The 25,502-nt window shown below is 40.7% G+C and overlaps 1 protein-coding gene across 1 annotated transcript; it reads left to right on the forward strand.

The window, feature by feature from the left end:
- The first annotated feature begins 1,487 nt into the window (after positions 1-1,487).
- Positions 1,488-14,582, forward strand: fbxl3a (F-box and leucine-rich repeat protein 3a). Its single transcript, XM_021578607.2, has 5 exons — positions 1,488-1,733; positions 6,128-6,530; positions 7,431-7,553; positions 9,384-9,555; positions 13,663-14,582. The coding sequence occupies exons 2-5, from the start codon at positions 6,129-6,131 to the stop codon at positions 14,301-14,303; spliced, it is 1,338 nt and encodes a 445-aa protein (XP_021434282.1). The 5' UTR covers positions 1,488-1,733; position 6,128; the 3' UTR covers positions 14,304-14,582.
- Positions 14,583-25,502: the final 10,920 nt, after the last annotated feature.

A 25,502-nucleotide genomic window follows, 5' to 3' on the forward strand; every position in this document is an offset into this window, starting at 1 on the left:
AGAAAGCATTTGATGAGGTAGAGCGGTGGGCATTATCTTGGCGTACGGATGAAAAGCATGATCAAAATAAACTGCCTGTTACTCAGGCCCAGAAGCTAGGATATGCATATAATTGGTAGATTTGGATAGAAAATACTCTACAGTTTCTAACACTGTTAAAATAATGTATGTGAGTATAACAGAACTGATATAGCAGGCGAAACCCTGAGGACAAACCCCCAAAAATTATAATTTCAGCCTACCATTGTTTCCAATGGCTGTCATGTTTATTATGAGGCAAAACCTCCCAGATTGCAGTTCCTAGGGCTTCTCTGTCTTAAATTGTATAATTTAATTACGTATTAGAGTACCTGAGGTTTGATTATAAACGTTCTTTGACTTGTTTGGAGAAGTTTATTGGGAACGTTTGGGATTAATTTTGTATGCATTTTGAAGGAGGGAAACCGGTGGATTATTGACTGAAGCGTGCCAGCTAAACTGAGTTTTTTGGGATATAAAGGATAAAGGACATTTTTGAACAAAAGGACCATTTGTGATGTAGCTGTGACCTTTTGGAGTGCCAACAAAAGAAGATCTTCAAAGGTAAGGCATTTATTTTATCACTATTTCTGACTTTTGTGGCGCACCTGCCTGGTTGAAAAATGTTTTTCATGCTTTTGTATGCGGGGAGCTGTCCTCAGATAATTGCATGGTGTGCTTTTGCAGTAAAGCCTTTTTGAAATCTGACACAGCGGCTGGATTAACAAGAAGTGAAGCTGTATTTTCATGAATGTTAAATATTTATATTTCTGTAAGAGAACTCTGACAGTGTTCTTTACCAGGAGGAAGGTGGGAGATGAGGTACGCTTGAGGTTATATGGGAGAAACTTGGATTTTGTCAGGGCCTTCAGATCCCTTGGGGGTATACTTTGACCCTAGACTGATCTGGGCAGAACAACCGGCTGTGTTGAATAAGACCTTACATGTATGATTATTGTTTTGAACCTTTATTTAACGACAGCCTACCCCTGCCAAACCCAGATGACGCTGGGCCAATAGTGCCCCACCTTATGGGACTCCCAATCACGGCCGGATGTGATGCAGCCTGGATTCAAACCAGGTACTGCAGTGGTGCCTCTTGCACTACGATGCAGTGTCTTAGACTACTGCGCCAACCGGGAGCCCTGTTACATTGTGGGTGTATTGCTACAGTGTGGGCAGTATCAGAGGAAAGGGAGAGGCTGATATCTAGTATGAGGGAGAAGGTGAACCAGGAAATTAGTTCAAAGAGAATATTGAGTAGAACATCATTAGATATAGTCTCAAATATTATTATTATTTTTTTTTTTTAAGAGCAACGGGGCTGGCAGGTAGGATTTAGTTTCTCCTCTTCTCTGGCCCACACTCCAGTATAGTAGGTGGCGGTAAAGCAACATTACCGTCGGATGCCAAAAGCGAATAAATCCCACCGAAGAAGAGGAAGCCATTTCATACAGTATCACCCACAATGCACCGCTACTGTCACAACAACACGTCGCCATTTCACGGATGGGGGGTCAGCTGAAACTCCCGCAAAGTAATTTACGTCACCGGAGATATAGCACAACACACGAACATTATCTAAAAGGAAACTGTAAATGTGGCGATATTTGGCTCGGGTGAATGAGTTGTTCAAGTGTCGGCCGAGGTTGAAGTTGCCAGTGATCGGATTTTTTCACGTCAACAGCTATCCAGCTGTCAAGTGTAAACATAAGGTAAGGGGATGGGTCAACTATAATATAATTTCATTGTCGGTTTAACGTTGGGGTTAGTTATCTACCAATAATTTGACTAGCTCGTAAAATGCTGCCACTTAGTTAAATAACTTAGGTTAACTTTGGCACAGCAAACTTGGCCAGACAGTATCCTCATGCGTGGAAGGATGCTAACTAGCTAGCTATGAATTTCTAAGTAGTTGTCAAATAACTTTATTGTAATGGCTAACTAACTTGCGTTAGGTTTCTCATCATTGTATAGTCCTAGTTTGTAGTTAATGTTACAGTTGCCCTTCTGGCTCCAATGGCTGTATGGCCCCATAGTAGGCAGTGCAAACCCGTTTTGGTGATTTCTGGTATATCATCAAAATAAATCAATCACAACGTTTTACCTGATTTAAGAACAATACCATTGAAAATTAATGTTGAGTTATGTTTATATTCCTCAAATTTAAGTTGAAAATGATGCTGTTCTTGCTAACAGTAGAACATGTTTATAAATAGCCCAATGCCAATATGCAGAAACCGTTTGATATATTGAACATCTAAACATAAAATGTAGTTTTTACACATGCATGTACAACAATAGTAATCATATTTTTTTTATACGAGCACCTTATAAACTTCACTCTCCAAAAACTGTTGTTTTTGTCAAGTTGCAATGCGCTGTTTAAACTCAAAACCACATGGTTACTGGATATATTTTTTACGTCACTGGTTAGATGACAGCCTGCAGAACTGTTCGCTACATTTTGAAATGTTGCATTTTAATACGGGGGTCAACCAAAACAGAAAGAGAAACGCAAAACTGTTTTTTCAATCACTCGCATCGATTAACACATTGAATAATGTGTACATCACTGGTTAGAGGACACTTCTGTTAATTACTTCCATCTATCACATTAAAATCAATAGAACAGGGAGCAAACGTGTATTTTCCCACCAGAGATGTTTCCATCAAATTGACTTGTTGCAGATAAAGATGACGTAGTGCACATAAAAATACCTTTTGCGGTAGAATTCCCATTTGCCGAATAAAAAATACAAGAAATTGGTTTCCATCGCATTTTCAACTGCTTATGGGTTTCTCACAAAAAAATATTGTATAGCGAGTGTGCTGGTATTGTCAACTGCCTGCTGTTGGCTAGAGCGCATGTGTAGTGTACATCGGGGGTGGGGGTCACAAAAAATCTTACCTCATCATTAGTGGCTCCAGTTGCTCTGTATTTTGCCATAGAGTGAGACTAACAAAATCAACCTTGACTTTGATTATTACCAGTTTAGATAGCTGCCCACTAGACTAATTTACCAATCTAAAAGAAAGTTAGCTGACATGGGCTAATTGAGTGACTATCAGTGACTGATATATCAAGTGAACAATTTTTGATGCTCAACCAAGTCTTGAAATTGCACTTTGTTTATTCTACAGTAAATTGAGACCCGACTGATTATTTTTATTATTTTTATTTGTCAAATGGGAGCCAAGCATCGATGATCTCATGTCACCAGAATAATACCCCTATATTTATTGGAAAGGATCATCAAGGTCATCAACTTGCACTTTCCAAAACCCAAATCAAATCTTGTCAAATGTGCTGAATACAGCACGTGTACACCTTACTCGGAAATGCTTACTTACAAGCCCTTAACCAACAGTGCAATTCAAGAAAGAGTTAAAATATTTACCAAATAAACGAAAGTAAAAATATATACAGGGTGTACCGGTACCGAGTCAATGTACCGGGGTACAGGTTAGTCGAGGTCATTTGTACATGTAGGTAGGGGTGAAGTAAATATGCATAGATAATAAACAGCGAGTAGCAGCAGTGTAAAAAAAACACTACCCTCTGTAGTGCCTTACGGTCAGATGCTGAGCCATACCAGGCGGTGATGCAACCCTTCAGGATGCTCTTGATGGTGCAGCTCTAGAACTTTTTGAGGATCTGGGGACCAATGCCAAATCTTTTCAGTCTCCTGAGGGGGATAAGGTGTTGTCGTGCCCTCTTCACGACTGTCTTGCTGTGTTTGGACCATGATAGTTTGTTGGTGATGTGGACACCAAGGAACTTGAAACCCTCCTCCTGCTCCACTACAGCTCAGTCAATGTTAATGGGGGCCTGTTCGGCCCTCCTTTTCCTGTAGTACACGATCAGCTCCTTTGTCTTTCTCACATTGAGGGAGAGGTTGTTCACCTGCCAGGTCTCTGACCTCCCTATGGGCTGTCTCATCGTTGTCAGTGATCAGGCCTACCACTCTTGTGTGTCGTCAGCAAACTTAATGATGGTGTTGGAGTCGTGTTTGGCCATGCAGTTGTGGGTGAACAGGGAGTGCAGGAGGGGACTAAGTGTTGAGGATCAGCGTTGTTGCCTACCCTTACCATTTTTAAAATTGTATTAAAAATGTTTATTTAACCTTTATTTAACTAGGCAAGTCATTGAAGAACACATTATTTGTTACAATGACTGCCTACCAAAAGTCAAAAGGTCTCCAGAGGGGATGGGGGCTGGGATTAAAACAAATAATAATATAAATATAGGACAAGAGAGACAACACAACACTACATAAAGAGACCTAAGACGACAACATAGCAAGGCAGCAACACATGACAACACAGCATGGTAGCAACACAACATGGTACAAACATTACTGGGCACAGACAACAGCACAAAGGGCAAGAAGGTAGAGACAACAATACATCACGCAAATAAGCCACAACTGTCAGTAAGAGTGTCCATGATTGAGTCTTTGAATAAAGGGATTGAGATAAAACTGTCTAGTTCGAGTGTTTGTTGCAGCTCATTCCAGTCGCTAGCTGCAGCGAATTGAAAAGACAAGCGACCAGGGATGTGTGTGCTTTTGGGACCGTCAACAAAATCTGACTGGCAGAACGGGTTTTATATGTGGAGGATGAGAGCTGCAGTAGATATCTCAGAGGGGGGAGTGAGGCCTAAGAGGGTTTTATAAATAAGCATCAACCAGTGGGTCTTGCAGACAATCCCACAGGTGAAGAAGCCGGATGTGGAGGTACTGGACTGGCGTGGGTGCATGTGGTCTAGGGTTGAGGCCGGTTGGACCTATTGCCAAATTCTATTAAAAAAAACACGGAGGCAGCTTATGGTAGAAAAATGAACTTTGAATTATTTGGCAACAGCTCTGGTGGACATTCTTGCAGTCAGTATGCCAATTGCATGCTCCCTCAACTTTATACATCTGTGGCATTGTGTTGTGTGACAAAACTGCACATTTTAGAATGGCCTTTTATTGTCCTCTGCACAAGGTGAACCTGTGTAATGATCATGCTGTTTAACTTCTTTGGGGTAGGGGGCAGTATTGGGAATTTTGGATGAAAAGCGTACCCAAATTAAGCTGCCTGCTACTCAGCCATAAAAGCTAGAATATGCATATAATTAGTAGATTTGGATATAAAACACTCTGTTTGAATGATGTCAGAGTATAACAGAACTCATATGCCAGGCCTGAGAAAAAATCCAACCAGGAAGTGGGAAATCTGAGGTTTGTAGTTTTTGAACTCAGCCCCCATCGAATACACAGTGGGATATTGGTCATTTTGCACTTCCTACGGCTTCCACTAGATGTCAACAGTCTTTAGAAACGTGTTTGATGCTTCTACTCTAAAGGAGGGGCTCATAAGAGCTCTTTGAGTGAGTGGTCTGGCAGAGTGCCACAGGCTCAGTCTTATCTTCTGGGGATGAGGAGCAGGCAGTTGAATTTGGGCATGCTTTTCATCCAAAATTCCTAATGCTGCCGCCTATCCTAGAGAAGTTAACCAACTCCAATGGCTCTGACAAGTATTTCTGTCTGTAATAAAGCCCCTTTGTGGGGGGAAAAATATGCTGCACCCCTGCCCAGTCATGTGAAATTCATAAATTAGGGTCTAATTAATTTATTTCAATTGACAAAATAATTGAAATTGTTGCATGTCTTTTATATTTTTGGTAATTAGATATGGCAAAATAATAAAATATCGTAATTTAGGATTATAGAAAACAAAGCAAACTCAGCCTTTTTTCAATAGTCACACATTTCTCAATAGTATTAGCCATTTTAGAGATTGAAAAAATGTTCCTAAACATAATTTAACCAGGCGCTCTACACTAGTGTCCAAACCGGAACTTTTGACGTTCCTACCCTGCCTAATATTGTGAAAATGTTGTATGCCAGGAATGCAGTAGCAGTTATTAGTTTCAATTAGGCAATAAAATAAGATCACTTTTTTGTATTGTTACCTGGCTGTTATTCTTCTATAATTATGGCATTGTATGCTGTGATTTTAATGTACGAAATCCCATGTTTAATAAACTATAATTGCCAGCAGGCCAATGATTTGCGATGTATTATTCCCACCAAACCTCGTTGTGTGTCTCCTCCTATAGGATGAAGAGGGTGAAAGGAGATGAGGACGCCTGCAGCTCTTCCAGCGAGGGCCCAACCGAGTCCTGCAAGAAGGTGCGGAAGCTACAGCCAAGCAAAGAGAAGCAGCAAGAGGAGGAGGAGGAAGAGACTGATGTAGATCTCTGCGAGTTTGGCTTCGACTGGGCACTGCTCCCTCAGGAGATCCTGCTCAACATCTTCCAATTCCTGCCTCTTCTGGATCGGGCGTATGCCTCGCAAGTGTGCCGTGGCTGGAACCAAGCTTTCCACATGCCCGAGCTATGGAGGTGCTTTGAGTTTGAGCTGAACCAGCCTGCCAGTTCTTACCTGAAGGCGACACACCCAGACCTAATCAAACAGATCATCAAGAGGCATTCGAACCACCTACAGTATGTCAGCTTCAAAGTGAGTGGGAATTCAGTGTTTCCCCTTTGTCCATTAATCGTTGCGTTTGTCCATTAATCGTTTAAATAAGATCATCTTTGAGAACTAACAATAACCAAAATAAAAGGGAGAATCTAAAATAAAAATGAATGGTATGGGGCCCCCATTCATGATATGTTTGAGTCACACAGATGGCATAATAACACGGCATAAACCATAGGAAATTAGCTTTTAAACTGCACCATTTCTGTCATGCGCATTGCAAAATGCTGAATTGCAGGAAATGAGCTTCAAAACAGGCCCACGCGGACTACTTACGTCAACTTTGCCACCGATGCTGAAAAGAAATTGAGGGGAATCTGCAATTGTTTGTTTTTGATTAAGAATGGTATGCGAAATCAATATTTAATTGTATGATTGGCATCAGAGGTCAAGTGTTGGGTGAACAAAAATATAAATGCAACATGCAACTATTTCAAAATGTTTGCGTTAGGGATATATATATAAGGAAATTGGTCAATTGAATATGATAGAGAAATTAACATTTTCAATTCTCTGGTGGACATTCCTGCAGTCAGCATGCCACGCTCCCTCACCTTGAGGCATCTGTGGCGTTGGTGACAAACTGCACATTTTAGTGGTCTTTTGTTCCCAGCACAAGATGCACCTGTGTAGTGATCGTACTGTTTAATCAGCTTGTTGATACCACACCTGTCAGGTGGCTGGAATATCTTGGCTAAGGAGAAATGCTCACCAACAGGGATGTAAAACAAATTTGTGCACAAAATTTGAGATACACTTTTTGTACATCTGGAACATCTCGGAGCTCTTTTATTTCCATGAAACATGGGACCAACATTTTGTGTTTATATTTTTAAGTATATATTGTTTTTTTTAATTGTTTTTTTATTTTATCTCTAGGTGGACAGCAGCACGGAATCTGCAGAGGCAGCCTGTGACATTCTCTCCCAGCTGGTGAACTGTTCACTAAAGACACTAGGGCTCATCTCTACGGCCAGACCCAGCTTCATGGAGTTGCCCAAGGTAGCTTACACTCAGCCTGTTGGAACCAGAGCCAAAGATTGGCCTTACAGTGTATTCGGAAAGTATTCAGACCCCATTACTTTTTCGACATCAATCTACCCAATAATGACAAAGTGAAAACAGGTTTTTAGAAATGTTTGCAAATGTATTACAAATAAAAAACAGAAACCTTCTTTAAAGTATTCAGACCCTTTGCTATGAGAGAATTGAGCTCAGGTGCATCCTGTTTCCATTGATCATCCTTGAGATGTTTCTCCAAATTGATTTGGACATGATTTGTAAGGGAACACACCTGTGTATATAAGGTCCCACAGTTGACAGTGCATGTCAGAGCAAAAACCAAGCCATGAGGTCGCAGGAATTGTCCGTAGAGCTCCGTGACAGGATCGTGTCAAGGCACAGACCTGGGGAAGGGTACAAAAAATGTCTGCAGCATTGAAGGTCCCCAAGAACACAGTGACCTCCATTCTCAAATGGAAGGATTTTGGAACCAAGGCATTTCCTAGAGCTGGCCGCTCGGCCAAACTGAGCAATCAGGGGAGAAGGGCCTTGGTCAGGGAGGTGACCGAGAACCCAATGGACACTCTGACAGAGCGCCAGAGTTTCTCTGTGGAGATGGTTGTCCTTCTAGAAGGTTCTCCCATCTCTGCAGCACTCCACCAATCAGGCATTTTAATGTAGAGTGGCCAGACAGAAGCCACTCATCAGTAAAAGGCACATGACAGCCCACTTGGAGTTTGCCAAAGGGCACCTGAAGGATTCTTAGACCACGAGAAACACGATTCTCTGGTCTGATGAAACCAAGAACTCTTTGGCCTGAATGCCAAGTGTCATGTCTGGAGGAAACCTTGCACCATCCCTACGGAGCATGGTGGTGGCAGCATCATGATGTGGAGATGTTTTTCAGTGGCAGGGACTGGGAGACCAGTCCAAGATTGAGGGAAAGATGAACGGAGAAAAGTAGAGATCCTTGATGAAAACCTGCTCAAAACTTCAGACTGGGGCGAAGGTTTTACTTTCCAACAGGACAACAACCCTAAGCACACAGCCAAGACAATGCAGGAAGAGCTTCAGGAGAAGTCTCTGCTGTCCTTGAGTGGGCTTGACCCCGATTGAACATCTCTGGAGAGACCTGAAAATAGCTGTGCAGAGCTTGTGAGGATCTGCAGAGAAGAACTCCCCAAATACAGGTGTGCCAAGCTTGTAGTGTCACACCCAAGAAGACTCAAGGTTTAAATCGCTGCCAGCGGTGCTTCAACAAAGTACTGAGTAAAAAGGGTCTGAATACTTATGTAAATGTCATATTTCTGTTTGATTTAATTTTATACATTTGCAAAAATGTATAACCTGTTTTTGCTTTGTCATTGTGGGGTTTTTGTGTAGATTGATGGAGGGGGGCAATTTAATCCAATTTAGAATAAGGCTGCAAGGGGTCTGAATATTTTCTGACTGCACTGTATATTTAGTGTTCAGGAAACTGTTGGTACCAAATGTTCCATGACAATGGTTGGCATTCTAATGTGTAACCTTGATTGTGAATACTATTCTATAACTAGGATTTGATTGTCCATTAGCTTTTGGCTCCCGTTTTAAAGGTCAAAATTCCACAGTTTACACTGAGCCTGTAATTCCACAGTGGAGCGGTGTGCAGACAGTTCAACCTGAACACATTCTCCATTCATTCTTTCAAGGCAATTCCATTAAACAGTCCACCGTGTATTGATGCAGTCCATTAGTGCAACGTTTTGACGATTTAGGGTCTTTTATTATACCCTACACCTGCAATCATCCATTTTATTTACCTGTTGACTGATTGTTTTCCTCCTTCAGTCTCATTTCATCTCGGCCCTGACGGTGGTGTTTGTCAACTCCAAGTCCCTGTCATCTCTGAAGATCGACGACACACCGGTGGATGACCCGTCCCTGAAGGTCCTGGTGGCCAACAACAGCGACACGCTGAGGATGTTGAAGATGAGCAGCTGCCCTCATGTCTCCCCTGCAGGTAGCTTGTCTGAGTTTATGGTCATTGAATGATCCCTAGAATGGATTATTCCATTGAATGGTCCCTGAGCAACGCCAGTCGACTCCTGATTAGGCACTCAAATAAGTGTCAACTCTGTTTAAAAAAATGAATGGAAGTATATAGAGACAGTTTAGTGGCTAAAAGGAGGGGTTAAATACATGTAAAAAAAAAAAAAATGTGATCTTATATTTCTCCGACAGATACAGATAGATAGATACTTCAGAACAGACTTCCTTTAGAAATCTCTTGGACTATGTTTATCCACATATGAAGCTGTTATTCAATGCATTTCTATGGGCTAATTGTAATAAGGCCAAATAAATTAAGTGTTTAATTAACCATTTTTTTAATTAATTTGGTTGATACCTTAAGGGGTCCTAAAATTCTAAATCAAATAGCTAAATGATCCTTGGTATGACCTGCCCCCCCCCCCCCCCCCCCCCAAATGCTGAGGTCAAGGCCTCTTTACAGATGAGACCTGTAATTACAAAAATATACACTTTAAATAGGAAATTCAAAACATAAATATATTTTTGCATTGGCGGGTATGTCTTTTTCACCAGTCACATTGGCAGGTGGTCAGGGCTCCACAGTCCGAGCATTTCACTTGCATTTGTGAATAAAAATAGTAAAGTATGATCACATTTATAGCAAAATAAATGCTGCAGTAGCTGTTTTCAAAGTATTTATGTCGTTTTGTCTCATAGCTGGCAAGTTAATTGCACAAAGTCAAAGAAAAAAGAAGCCTCTATAGCAGTGGTTGCCAACCCATTGGTAGCGATCGACTGGTCCATCTCCAAAGCATTCCTAGTCAATCACCAAACGTTTCTGTTAAAAATGATTAAGCCTTGGAGTTTCTATTTTTTGTTTTATTTGTTTCGTGCTGTTGGCGGTAGGTGCACTTGATTCAGCAACCGTAGTGTCGGGAAGGCAAAGTGTTCACATTTTGAACCATTTCATGTGTCTGAAGGTGCACCTGAGCAAATCAAGTGCACCGACAGGACTACCGCTGGCCAATCAAATAGCTCAGATCACCGTGTCTTCACAGTTTCCTCCAGCCATAGACAATAAAAAAGAAGCCTTGAGTGCACAGCAAAGTTGATACTGTGAGATTTCAAAACTTTAAAACCAAAGCACTGCTGTTTTTGAATCATTTTATGTTTGTTATTCAGCACTGTCAACATGTTTATAAGCCATAAAATGTGCTACAACCAACACTGCAGCTGCAATGAATGAGTATAGCAAAGTGTTTCGATAAGCTTGTTATTATTATAGGCTTGTCCTTTTTACATTTTTTTTATATTGAGTAATATTTCACTTTATCTGGACATCGGATTAACATTATTTGGTGCATGAGGCAGGAATAATGCAGTGCGACTTGAGTTTTGCCATCAGCTGGAAGACAGTGTCCCCTTTTTGTCAATGGAGGGAGGGAGAACGGAGGGGACGGTGAGTTAGAGAGGCAGCGTCATATCTGAGGCCTTCATAGCTGTAGTTTCAAACCAAAAACCTTGGGCTCAACAGTGAAAGCCCTCATTAACACTTAAACTGCCTGGTCTCACTACCCCCCTCATTGGTGTAGTGTTCTGCCACTGAGCAAGGCAGTTCCCCGGGCGCCGAAGACGTGGATGCCGATTTAAGGCAGCTCCCCCACACCTCTCTAATTCAGAGATATCTTAAAACTATTAAGTTAACTGTCTAAAATGTGCTAAATGCTCAGCAGTTGGGCATTTGGATTGCTAATTTAGTGTTAAATGATTAGCTTCTTCGATAATCAAGCATTCACTTGGTAACAGCAGAGAATTCTCACCTGTATCAAGGGCTAATATTCATTTTGTGCGTGCAACAAACTGAGTAGTGTTTTTGAGTTACTTGTATAGTTTAGGTCAGGAACTGTACAAAATGTTTGCAATGTGCTCGTTAGCATTGTCTTTGAGGATTCCTTATTATTTGCTAGCACTATGTTAAGTTACTTTTTTGGGGCTTTGAATATTAGTACTTTAAGTAAATACCTGCAGTCAACATGCACTAGATAATAGATAAGCAGATCGCATGTATCCTTTTTTTATTTCTATGAAGCTTACCGGTACTAATTTTCCAAAACAGCGGTTTGAGCCAGTCACGTGTGTTTGTTTACAAAGAAGCACAACAAGGAAAATGGGAGCTTCGTGAGGCGAGTCATTCATGCAGCGCAACTTAAGTGAGACTGCACCAGATTTGCAAGTTCTTGCTGTGAGATGTTACCCCACTCTTCCACCAAGGCATCTGCAAGTTCCGGGACATATCTGGGGGGGGAAATGGCCCTAGCCCTCACCCTCCGATCCAACAGGTCCCAGATGTGCTCAATGGGATTGAGGTCCGGGCTCTTCGCTGGCCATGGCAGAACACTGACATTCCTGTCTTGAAGGAAATCAGAACGAGCAGTATGGCTGGTGACATTGTCATGCTGGAGGGTCATGTCAGGATGAGCCTGCAGGAAGGGTACCACATGAGGGAGGAGGATGTCTTCCCTGTAACGCACAACGTTGAGATTGCCTGCAATGACAACAAGCTCAGTCCGATGATGCTGTGACACACCACCCCAGACCATGACGGACCCTCCACCTGCAAATCGATCCCGCTCCAGAGTACAGGCCTCGGTGTAACGCTCATTCCTTCGACGATAAACGCGAATCCGACCATCACCCCTGGTGAGACAAAACCGCGACTCGTCAGTGAAGAGCACTTTTTGCCAGTCCTGTTTGGGTTTGATATCTGGTGAGGACATGCCTTACAACAGGCCTACAAGTCTTCAGTCTAGCCTTTCTCAGCCTATTGCAGACAGCCTGAGCACTGATGGAGGGATTGTGTGTTCCTGATGTAACTCGGGCAGTTGTTGTTGCCATGCTGTACCTGTCCCGCAGGTGTGATGTTCGGATGTAACCATCCTGTGCAGGTGTTACACGTGGTCTGCCACTGCGAGGACGATCAGCGGTCTGTCCGGTCTCCATGTAGCGCTGTCTTAGGCGTCTCACAGTATGGAAATTGCCTTGGCCACATCTGCAGTCCTCATGCCTCCTTGCAGCATGCGTAAGGCACGTTCACACAGATGAGCAGGGACCCTGGTTATCTTTCTTTTGGTGTTTTTCAGAGTCAGTAGAAAGGCCTCTTTAGTGTACTAAGTTTTCATAACTGTGACCTTATTTGCTTGCCGTCTGTAAGCTGTTAATATCTTAACGACTGTTCCACAGGTGCATGTTCATTAATTGTTTGTGACGATCTGTGAAGTTATTTGGATTTTTACGAATTATCTTTGAAAGATAGGGTCCTGAAAAAGGGACTTTTCTTTTTTTGCTGGGTTTATTTTATAAATTTTAAGTTAACTATGTGGGCAATAGGTAGCCTAGCGGTTAAGAGCTTTGAGCCATTAACCCAAAGGTTGCTGGTTCGAATCCCTGAGCTGACTAGATGAAAAATCTGTCTGTGTCCTTGAGCAAGGCACTTAACCCTAATTGCTCCTGTAAGTCGCTCTGGATAAGAGCGTTTTAGTCAATCTAAGATGTGCCAAATAAATTCTCTCCAACTGAATTTAGTTAACATTAGCGTGCAAGATGAAACTTAACCTGCTCATTCTGATACTCTATACAGTGGGGCAAAAAAGTATTTAGTCAGCCACCAATTGTGCAAGTTCTCCCACTTAAAAAGATGAGAGGCCTGTAATTTTAATCATAGGTACACTTAAACTATGACAGACAAAATGAGGAAACAAAATCCAGAAAATCACATTGTAGGATTTTTAATTTATTTATTTGCAAATTATGGTGGAAAATAAGTATTTGGTCACCTACAAATTACAGGCCTCTCTCATATTTTTAAGTGGGAGAACTTGCACAATTGGTGGCTGACTAAATACTTTTTTGCCCCACTGTAGATATCAAAACTGCTTATAACATTTTCTGTTTGTGATATCAACATTCTCACAATATACGTGTGTTAAATATACTTATTTATTATAAAGCTAAACTAATTTGAATTAATAGGGACATATGTTATAATTGGAGTAATAATAGGACTATATTTGTAAACCAAAGTTTTCTGTGTGTGCAGGTATCCTGTGTGTGGCGGACCAGTGCCATGGCCTGAGGGAGCTGGCGCTGAACTACCACCTGCTGAGTGATGAGCTGTTATTAGCCCTCTCCTCTGAGAAACACGTGCACCTGGAGCATCTCCGCATTGATGTGGTCAGCGAGAACCCCGGGCAGCACTTCCACACCATCAGGAAGTCCAGCTGGGACGCTATGCTGCGCCACTCGCCCAAGTTCAACCTGGTCATGTACTTCTTCCTCTACGAGGACGAGTTCGGCCCCTTCTTCAGGGAGGAAGTCCCCATCACCCACCTCTACTTTGGTCGCTCAGTCAGTAAGGATGTGCTGGGCCGCGTGGGGCTTCACTGCCCCCGGTTGGTGGAGTTGGTGGTGTGCGCCAATGGGCTGCGGCCACTGGACGAGGAGCTAATCCGCATCGCCAAGCGCTGCACCCAGCTGTCGGCCATTGGCCTTGGGGAGTGTGAGGTGTCGTGCAGCGCGTTCGTGGAATTCGTGAAGATGTGCGGTCGGAGGTTGTCCCAGCTGTCCATCATGGAGGAGGTGCTGATTCCTGACCATAAGTACAACCTAGATGAAATCCACTGGGAGGTGTCAAAGCACCTCGGTCGTGTCTGGTTCCCCGACATGATGCCCACCTGGTAGAGCCGTTGAAGGGGGCTGTGGATTTACTGTACAGAGTTTGACATACTTTTCTCTTTTTTCCCACCTTGAAACTCTGTCCGAAGCATCCGTGGAGTCCATGTTGGCAGCGAAGGAACAACCGAAGATAATCGTGTTCTACTTAAAATGCGAATTTTTCAGGGATGCGATTTTTCCTGATTAATCAGGAATTCCTACTTTTCTCACTGTATACTCCATTCCTATACACTGAACAAAAATATAAACGCTTCATGAGCCGAAATAAAAGATCCCAGAAATGTTCCAAATGCATAAAAAGCTTATTTCTCTCAAATTTTGTGCACAAATTTGTTTAGATCCCTTTTAGTGAGCATTTCTGCTTTGTCAAGATAATCCATCCACCTGATAGGTGTAGTATATCAAGAAGCTGATTAACCTGTCTGGGAATAGTGCTAGCGGAACCCTATTCCCAGACAGGTTAATCAGCTTCTTGATATGCCACACCTATCAGGTGGATGGATTATCTATAACCCCTCGCCCAACAGCCAATGAAATGAAATTGCAGGGCGCCAAATACAAATCTGCAAAAATCTAATAAATACAATTTCTCAAACATACAAGTATTAGGCACCATTTTAAATATAAAATTATCATTAATCCAGCCAGTGTCTGATTTAAAAAATGCTTTACAGCGAAAGCTCCACAAACGATTGTTAGGTCACCACGAAGTCACAGAAAAACCCAGCCATTTTTCCAGCCAACGAGAGGAGTCACAAAAAGCACAAATATAGAGGACCTTTGATCTTCATCAGATGACACCCATAGGACTTCATGTTACACAATACATGTATGTTTTGGTCGATAAAGTGCATATTTATATCCAAAAATCTCATTTTACATTGGCTTGTTATGCTAAGTTGTTCCAAAACATGCAGTGATTTTGCAGAGAGCCACATCAATTCACAGAAATACTCATTATAAGTGTTATGCATGGAATTTTAGATCCTCTTCTCCTTAATGCAACCGCTGTGTCAGATTTTTTAAAAAACTTTACGGAAAAAGCATAATCTGAGTACGCCACTCAGAGCCCAAAACAGCCAAAAGAAATATCCGCCATGTTGCGCAGTCAACATTAGTCATAAATAGCATTATAAATATTCACTTACCTTTGATCTTCATCATAATGCACTCCCAGGAATCCCAGTTCCACAAAGTTCATCATTTATGTCCATATACCTCCTTTTGTTAGGGCGTTTGGTTAACAAATCCAAAACGCGCGTGCAGGTCCAGCCGAACGTCGGACAAAAAGTTTCAAGAAGTTATATAACAGGTTGTATAGAATCAATCTTTGATGTTTTTATCATAAATGTTCCAACCGGAGAATTCCATTGTCTGTAGAAAAGCAATGGAACGAGAGCTACCTCATGTGAATGCGCGTGACTGAGATCGAGGCAGCTGGCAGACCTCTGACTCAATCCCCTCTCATTCGGCCCCCCTTCACAGTAGAAGCCTCAAACAGGTTTCTAAAGACGGTTGACATCTAGTGGAAGCCTTAGGAAGTGCAACATAACCAATATCCCACTGTGTATTCGATAGGGGCTGAGTTTAAAAACTACAAACCTCAGATTTCCCACTTCCTGTTTGGATTTTTTGTCAGGTTTTTGCCTGCCATATGAGTTCTGTTATACTCACAGACATCATTCAAACAGTTTTAGAAACTTCAGAGTGTTATCTATCCAAGACTAATAATAATATGCATATATTAGCATCTGGGACTGAGTAGGAGGCAGTTTACTCTGGGCACGCTTTTCATCCAAAGTGAAAATGCTGCCCGCTATCCCAAAGAAGTTATTAAACAGCATGGTCATTACATAGGTGCACCTTGTGTTGGGGACAAATGGCCACTCTCTAAAATGTGCAGTCTTGTCACAGTACACAATGCCACAGTAAACTTAGGGTTAGGTTAGGGGTAGGGTTGAGTAAACATGCAATTAGCATTCTTGACTGCAAGAATATCCACCAGACCTGTTGCCAGAGAATTTTATGTTTATTTCTCTACCAGCAACTGCCTCCAATGTGGTTTTAGAGATCAGTACACAATTCCTGGAAGCTGAAAACATCCCAGTTCTTCCATGGCTTTACATTTTTTTTATACGTATCTGTGACCAACAGATTCATATCTGTATTCCCAGTCACGTGAAATCCATAGATTAGGGCTTAATGAATTGATTTAAATTGACATATTTCCTTATATGAACTGTAACTCAGTATAACCTTTGAAATGGTTGCATTTATCTTTGTTCAGTATATTTAAAACTGACCTGTCCCCTAGAGCTCAGACAACTGATTTTCCAGATTTTCTATTGATCACATGAAATGTATTAAGTTCTTTATTATGGGATGTTTTGAGTCAACATGTCGTCTAGTTTTCCAAGCTCTGTACTGTATGGCTTTGAAGCACACCCCTCAGGCGTAAGAGGCTACACTGGTCAGGGACACAGGGTGGAGTTTTTTGGTTAACTCATGGTAGACAGTTATGTTATGGCTGGTTTTTATTGAAATAGCACATCTGTTAGAAAACACCAACCCTGTTTTGACCACAGCAGCCACCACTACACAGTACTGCAGCACACCTTCTTAAGAAGAGGTAGCCTATATGTTGCCCTAATTGTCCTGAGTGGTGTACTATGAGGCCAGCTATACTGAACAAAAATATAAACAACATGCAACAATTTAAACAATTTTTCTGAGTTACCAGTCATATAATCATTACATTTAAATAAATTGGGCCCTAATCTATGGATTTCACATGACTGGGCAGGGGTGAAGCCATGGGTGGGCATAGGCCCACCCAATCAGAATGAGCGGGCAGCACAGTTGCGGGATTGAGGCTTGCAAACACGCTCCCTCAACTTGAGACATTTGTGGTGTTGTGTGACAAAACGTGGCCTTCTATTGTCCCCAGCACAAGGTGCACCTGATCATGCTGTTTAATCAGCTACTTGATATGTCACACCTGTCAGGTGGATGGATTATTTTGACAAAGGAGAAATGCTCACTAATGGGGATCTAAACAAATCTGGGCACAAAATTTGAGGGAAATAAGCTTGTGCGTATGGAACATTTCTGGGATCTTTTATTTCAGCTCATGAAACATAAGACCAACACTTTACATGTTGCGTTTATATTTTTGTCCAGTATAGATCTACTCAGGCTTTTATAAAGTTAACCAGCTTCAGTTAGCTTCACATTCCAGGTCCGGCTTCATCCATACTACGATTGCTTGTCCACCTGCCGCTAACTCTAGCAGGCTTGTAACTGCCCATGGTGAGACAATGCTGAAATGTCCATCAGTGCCACATTTTAATTTGTGCCGAAATCAAAATGAAAGAAAAGTTATCTGGGAAATTCAGCGGGCATGAAATAGGCTTTTAGAAGTGTCTTTGGTGTGCTTATCACTGTACGAGCATCGTTTTCCCCACTCCTTTTGCTCCTTCTGTGGAACAGCTTGTTGCATTGCGGCCATAGACATATAATCCACAGAAGAGATTTTTGAACCTCTAACCCTGGCAATATGACTGTTAAACTCATGGGTGCAATGGTTTCCAGTCTTGGCTGTTCCCATTCAAGTCATCTATGGATTATATGACTATGGTTGGTTGCAGCTGTCAGTTTGCCTTTCACAAATGTCTAAATACAATCTCGTGAAAAACAGACATTTTGGAAATGCTGTCATTACGGAATGTGTAAGGTATTTTACCATTTACATATATATATATATATATATATATATATATATATATATATATATATATATATATATATATATATATATATATATATATATATATATATATATATATATATATAAAAAATATATATATATCAGTCTTCCTCAAATGAAGGGGGTGATGACACAAACTTTGTGAGAGGGAGGGTATCTGATTTCATTGGTCCTCAACTCGTGGCTCAGACACTCCTTATACGCCCATTGGACAATCAATACAAAGACCATTAAAAGGTGGAGAGAGGACTGGAAGCCAGTGTGTTTTAAAAGTGTAAATTGGGTCACTGGCTTTTAGTCTGTCCTCTGAGAAATGTTGCGATTTTGTTTTGTATGTCGGTTTTCAATCACTTTTAACGGTTTGTGGAGATGGGTAGGTGGGGAGGGAAAGGGGGGGATTCCTTGTCAGCTGTACAACTGAATGCATTCAACTGAAAGTCTTCCACATTTAGAAGCTGCATGTTGTGAGGTATGCTACCCGACACTACAACAGAATAAGATCAAAGATATACGGTTAGAATTGGACAGGAACTCGGCACTTTTTGCAACAAATAGTTGGTGTTTTTGAGTAATTTCAGATGAAAGGGTGATTCAAAATAATCTGAATCTAAAATTATATCAGACATTTCACACTAAGGGCAATCGGGGATGTGAAAGCTACTTGTACTCATTCATGATGCACCTATATGGACTGGTAACTTTAGATATATTCTCAGTTGTCGATCCTGACCGGTTTCCCAGAATGGAATTTCCTTGGGACTATTCTAATCTAGAACATCGGAAGGGTGAAATCAGTTTCTTGAATGCAGCAAATTAGTTTATCACTAGCTAGTGCCAGACTAGGCATGTCTTCTGGTCCAGTGAACTTAGTTACTGGCTGTTTACTGGGTAGCCAAAGCGTAGGTGAGGATGAGTACAAAAAGCAAAACCTTGAAGTGTTCAGTGAAGGTTTCCCGGGCGTTCAGTGAAGATGTACAGTTTTGTTTATATATATATCCCTGTCAGATTCACAAATCCTTCATTTCAGTTTAGAAATGGTTTCTGGAGGTTAGTTATCGTTGTAAGTAGAGGTTGACTGATTATGATTTTTCAACACCGATACCGATTATTGGAGGACCAAAAAAAGCCGATACCGATTTAATCGGCCTATTTATATATATATATATATATATATATATATATATATATATATATATATATATATATATATATATATATATATATATTTTTTTTTAATAATGACAATTACAACAATACTGAATGAACACTTATTTTAACTTAATATAATACATCAATAAAAATCAATTTATCCTCAAATAAATAATGAAACATGTTCAATTTGGTTTAAATAATGCAAAAACAAAGTGTTGGAGAAGAAAGTAAAAGTGCAATATGTGCCATGAAAGTAAAAGTGCAATATGTGCCATGAAAGTAAAAGTGCAATATGTGCCATGAAAGTAAAAGTGCAATATGTGCAATGAAAGTAAAAGTGCAATATGTGCCATGTAAGAAAGCTAACGTTTAAGTTCCTTGCTCAGAACATGAGAACATATGAAAGCTGGTGGTTCCTTTGAACGAGTCTTCAATATTCCCAGGTAAGAAGTTTTAGGTTGTAGTTATTATAGGAATTATAGGTCTATTTCTCTCTATACCATTTGTATTTCAGATACCTTTGACTATTGGATGTTCTTATAGGCACTTTAGTATTGCCAGTGTAACAGTACAGCTTCCGTCCCTCTCCTCGCCCCTACCTGGGCTCGAACCAGCAACACAACGACAACAGCCACCCTCGAAGCAGCGTTACCCATGCAGAGCAAGGGGAACAACCACTCCAAGTCTCAGAGCGAGTGACGTTTGAAACGCTATTAGCGTGCACCCCGCTAACTAGCTAGCCATTTCACATCGGTTACACCAGCCTAATCTCTGGAGTTGATAGGCTTGAAGTCATAAACAGCGCAATGAAGAGCTGCTGGCAAAACGCACGAAAGTGCTGTTTGAATGAATGCTTATGAGCCTGCTGCTGCCTACTATCGCTCAGTCAGACTGCTCTATCATATCATAGATGTAATTATAACATAACACACAAATACAAGTCTTTGGTCATTAATATGGTCGAGTCCGGAAACTATCATTTCGAAAACAAGACGTTTATTCTTTCAGTGAAATACGGAACCGTTCCTTATTTTATCTAACGGATGGCATCCATAAGTCTAAATATTCCTGTTACATTGCACAACCTTCAATGTTATGTCATAATTACGTACAATTCTGGGAAATTAGGCATCCCAAACTGTTGCATATACACTGACTCTGCATGCAATGAACGCAAGAGAAGTGACACAATTTCACCTGGTTAATATTGCCTGCTAACCTGGATTTCTTTGAGCTAAATATGCAGGTTTCAAAATATATACTTCTGTGTATTGATTTTAAGAAACGCATTGATGTTTATGGTTAGGTACACATTGGAGCAACGACAGTCCTTTTTCACAAATACGCACCGCATCGATTATATGCAACGCAGGACACGCTAGATAAACGAGTAATATCATCAACCATGTGTAGTTAACTAGTGATTATGATTGATTGTTTTTTATAAGATAAGTTTAATGTTAGCTAGCAACTTACCTTGGCTTACTGCATTCGCGTAACAGGCAGGCTCCTCGTGGAGTGCAATGTAATCAGGTGGTTAGAGCGTTGGACTAGTTAACTGTAAGGCTGCAAGATTGACAAGGTAAAAATCAGTCGTTCTGCCCCTGAACAAAGCAGTTAACCCACCGTTCCTAGGCCGTCATTGAAAATAAGAAGGTGTTCTTAACTGACTTGCCTAGTTAAATAAAGATTAAATAAATGTGTTAATATATATTTTTTTTAATTGGCCAAATCGGTGTAAAAAAAATACATTGTTATGAAAACTTGAAATCGGCCCCGATTAATCGGTCGACCTCTAGTTGTAAGCACTTTAAATGTATACCAAAATTATAAAGAGTTGGCCTACTAGTTGGTAGAAAGTGACTGGTTGGAAGAATGAAGCCTGTTGATTTAGTGGGTTGTAACATTTCCTAGATATCAGTTGTTGGACTATTTGGTTTTTTTTTGTCACCATGCCCCAACATAAGTAATTTATTTTCATACAGAAAACAAAACGTGTTGCCACAAGTTCATCATGGAATGTCTCCTTTTGCTAACATTTTCTTATTTGAACCGTACAGATCGCAAAGCATCCCCCCCCCCCCCCCCCCCAAATTTGAGGTTTAGGGTTCTGGTGTGATATGTACCTACCATTACAATTTTATCAAGCAATACATGGGAAATAAATAAATATAGTTTAAAAAGGTAACATTACACATATACAAAAATGTGTAAATATGGATATTTATAATTGTAGAAATAAAATAACTTTGTTAGAAGTGTTTGTAGTGAGATAAGAGGGTTGGGCAGATTGAGAGCACCATGGTCTGGTGATCCATCTGTTTTGATGTAGCTAGCGAGAGTGATTCAGGTGCACATTTTAGTTTTTGAATGTGATCACACAAGCGTGGATTCATGATTTAATTGGTATTTTCTGCTATTTGTTTTAGATTTTAATCCTTGGCTTTCTGTTATGGATGCCTGTCCCTCCATTCACGTAACTTGCTGTCTAGCGTGAGTGATTGCATCATACCGAGAGTTTTTATGGCATAACCTTAAAGAGTACAGTATACGCAATACAGTACCATTATTGACTGTTTACCATTTACTATTCAGTATGAGATAAGGAAGTCCCAATGTGTGTCTATAAAAAATGCTGTTTGTTTGATATGAACATAACTTATTTCTCCTGTCAGGGTTTTATAGTTTCCTTAAAAACCAATGGATCATGTATTGTACAGTTGAAGTCGGAAGTTTAATACACAGGTTGGAGTCATTAAAACTCGTTTTTCAACCACCCCATACATTTCTTGTTAAGAAACTATAGTTTTGGCTAGTCAGTTAGGACATCTACTTTGTGCATGACACAAGTAATTTTTCCAACAATTGTTTACACACCTTATTTCACTGTATCAGAATTCCAGTGGGTCAGAAGTTTACATACACTAAGTTGACTGTGCTTTTAAACAGCTTGGAAAATTCCAGAAAATGTCATGGCTTTAGAAGCTTCTGATAGGCTAACTGCACATAGTGACAAAGATGATACTTTTTTGAGAAATTACCTCTGGTCTGATGAAACAAAAATAGAACTGTTTGGCCATAATGACCATTATGTTTGGAGGAAAAAGGGGGAGGCTTGCAAGCCGAAGAACACCATCCCAACCGTGAAGCACGAGGGTGGCAGCATCATGTTGTGGAGGTGCTTTGCTACAGGAGGGACTCGTGCACTTCACAAAATAGATGGCGTTATGAGGCAGGAAAATTACGTGGATATCTCAAGACATCAGTCGGGAAGTTTATAATTTAAAGCTTGGTCGTAAATGGTTCTTCCAAATGGACAATGACCCCAAGCATACCCCCAAAGTTTTCCAAAGTTGTGGAAAAATGGCTTAAGGACAACAAAGTCAAGGTATTGGAGTAGCCATCACAAAGCCCTGACCTCAATCCTATAGTAAATGTGTGGGCAGAACTGAAAAGGCCTGTGCGAGCAAGGAGGCCTACAAACCTGACTAAGTTACACCAGCTCTGTCAGGAGGATTGGGCCAAAATTCACCCAACTTACTGTGGGAAGCTTGTGGAAGACTACACAAAACGTTTGACCCGAGTTAAACAATTTAAAAGGCAAAGCTAGCAAATACTAATTGAGTGTATGCAAACTTTTGACCCACTAGAAATGTGATGAAAGAAATAAAAGCTGAAATAAATCACTCTACTATTGTTCTGACATTTCACATTCTTAAAATAAAATGGTGATCCTAACTGACCTAAGGCAGGGAATTTTTACTAGGATTAAATGTCAGGAATTGTGAAACTGAGTTTAAATGTATTTAGCTAAGGTGTATGTAAACTTTGACTTCAACTGTATATGCGAGAGTACGATGGTTTCCATGTCATTTATTAAATGGTTTGTTCTATGATATTATGGGTCAGTTTTACAGGCACAGATTAAGCAGATTTTTTTTGTTGCATGCTTTGTAGTCCAGGACTAGTTTTAATCTCTGTCTGAGAAAGCATCCCCCAATGTGTACAGTTAGTTGAATGCAGAGCATCAAAGGGTTTTGGTGTAAACTCTCTCAGAAGGGTCTGGTAGCACGAGTCATGATTTTAAATGGATACTTGGCAATGAAGCCACTTATCAACTTCCCCACTAGCTAACGCTAGTTAGCAACTTTCTGCAGAGACACAAATATGGTATCCGCAAGTTCATCTTGACCCTGGGGAGGTATACTGATAAAAAATATAAATGCAACAATTTCAAAGATTTTACTGAGTTAATTTAAGGAAATCAGTCAATAGATAGACATTCATTAGGCCCGAATCTATGGATTTCACATGACGAGGCAGGGGTGGTTACATGTGGGCTGCGGTTGTGAGGCCAGTTGGACGTACTGCCAAATTCTCTAAATCAATGTTGTAGGCGGCTTATGATCTAGAAATGAACATGAAATGATCTAGCAACAGCTCTGGTGGACATTCCTAATCAGCATGCCAATTGCACACTCCCTCAACTTGAGACATCTGTGGCATTGTGTTGTCACAAACGGCACATTTTAGAGTGACCCTTTATTGTCCACAGCATACGGTGCACCTGTGTAATGATCATGCTGTTTAATCAGCTTCTTGATATGCCACACCTGTCAGGTGGATGGATTATTTTGGCAAAGGAGAAAAGCTCACTAACAGGATGGAAACACATTTGAGAGAAATAAGCTTTTTGTGAGTATGGAACATGTTCTGGGATTTTTTTGTTTCAGCTCATGAAACATGCGACCAACACTTGCGTTTATATTTTTTTTCAGTGGAGATAAAGGGCTTCATTGCTAAAATATTTAAACTCATTACTCTGTATAGACATCTTTTCCTTCATACATTTGCTCTAGAACCTTTGTCTAACCATACAATAAACGACATCAACTAAAACACATTGCATTATTTGTGTAGGAAGTTACTGGAAGTTAATACGTTCTAGTACAGGTTGAGGAGAAACTAATATGGCACAATGCACATTACTAGCATTGGCTTCTTAGATCACTGAAGGCAATAATGTTGATTATTTGCACACAATTAGCAGCATCGATAATGGGTCTATAGCAACATATCTTCAGGTTAAAGTATTTACAGAAGAGAATGTCACTGCAACTGTTTATTGTATACAATATACTATGGTTTCCTTGTTTGACCATTTGCCTCATGCAGCGCAACATCTCCTTCGCATAGAGTTGATCTGGCTGTTGATTGTGTCCTGTTGTCCCAATCCTCTTGTGCATTGGCGGGAACTAGAACATGCTGTCGTACACGCCAATCCAGAGCATCCCAAACAGGTTCAATGGGTGACATGTTTGAGTATGTAGACCATTGAAGAACTGAAACATTTTCAGCTTCCAGGAATTGTGTACAGATCCTTGAGACATGGGGCTGTGCATTATCCTGCTGAAACATGAGGTGATGGAGGAGGATGAATGGCACGACAATGGGCTTCAGGATCTCATCACGGTATCTCTGTGCATTCAAATTTCCATTGATAAAATGCAATTGTGTTCATTGTCTGCAGCTCATGCTTGCCCATACCATAACCCCACCATGGGACACACTGTTCACAATGTTGACATCAGCAAACCGCTTACCCACACAACGCCAAACAAGCTGTCATACTCAACATGTACTGCACTGGCACAAACGACTGATGATTGGCTGAAAGAAATTGATAAGATGGTGGGAGCTGTACTGTTAGATATCAGTGCAGGTTTTGATATTATTGACCATAACCTGTTAACATTTGGCCATGGTTTACCCCCACAAAAGTATGGACACCCATTCAAGTTAGTGGATGTGTCTATTTCAGCCGCACCTGTTACTGACATATGTATACAGTTGAAGTGGGAAGTTTACATACACTTATGTTGGAGGCATTAAAACTAGCTTTTCAACCACCACAAATGTATTGTTAACAAACTATAGTTTTGGCAAGTCTGTTAGGACATCTACTTTGTGCATGACACAAGTCATTTTTCCAACAAATGTTTACAGGCAGATTATTTCACTTATAATTCACTGTATCACATTTCCAGTGGGTCAGAAGTTTACAAACACTAAGTTGACTGCTTTTAAACAGCTTGGAAAATTCCAGAAAATGTAATGGCTTTAGAAGCTAATTGACATCATTTGAGTCAATTGGAGGTGTACCTGTGGTACTTGACATCATGGGAAAATCAAAAGAAATCAGCCAAGACCTCAGAAAATAAATTGTAGACCACAACTGCACATGGGGACAAAGATTGTACTTTTTGGAGAAATGTCCTCTGGTCTGA

The sequence above is a fragment of the Oncorhynchus mykiss genome, chromosome 22 (genome assembly GCF_013265735.2).
Source record: "Oncorhynchus mykiss isolate Arlee chromosome 22, USDA_OmykA_1.1, whole genome shotgun sequence".
NCBI classification, from domain to species: domain Eukaryota; kingdom Metazoa; phylum Chordata; class Actinopteri; order Salmoniformes; family Salmonidae; genus Oncorhynchus; species Oncorhynchus mykiss.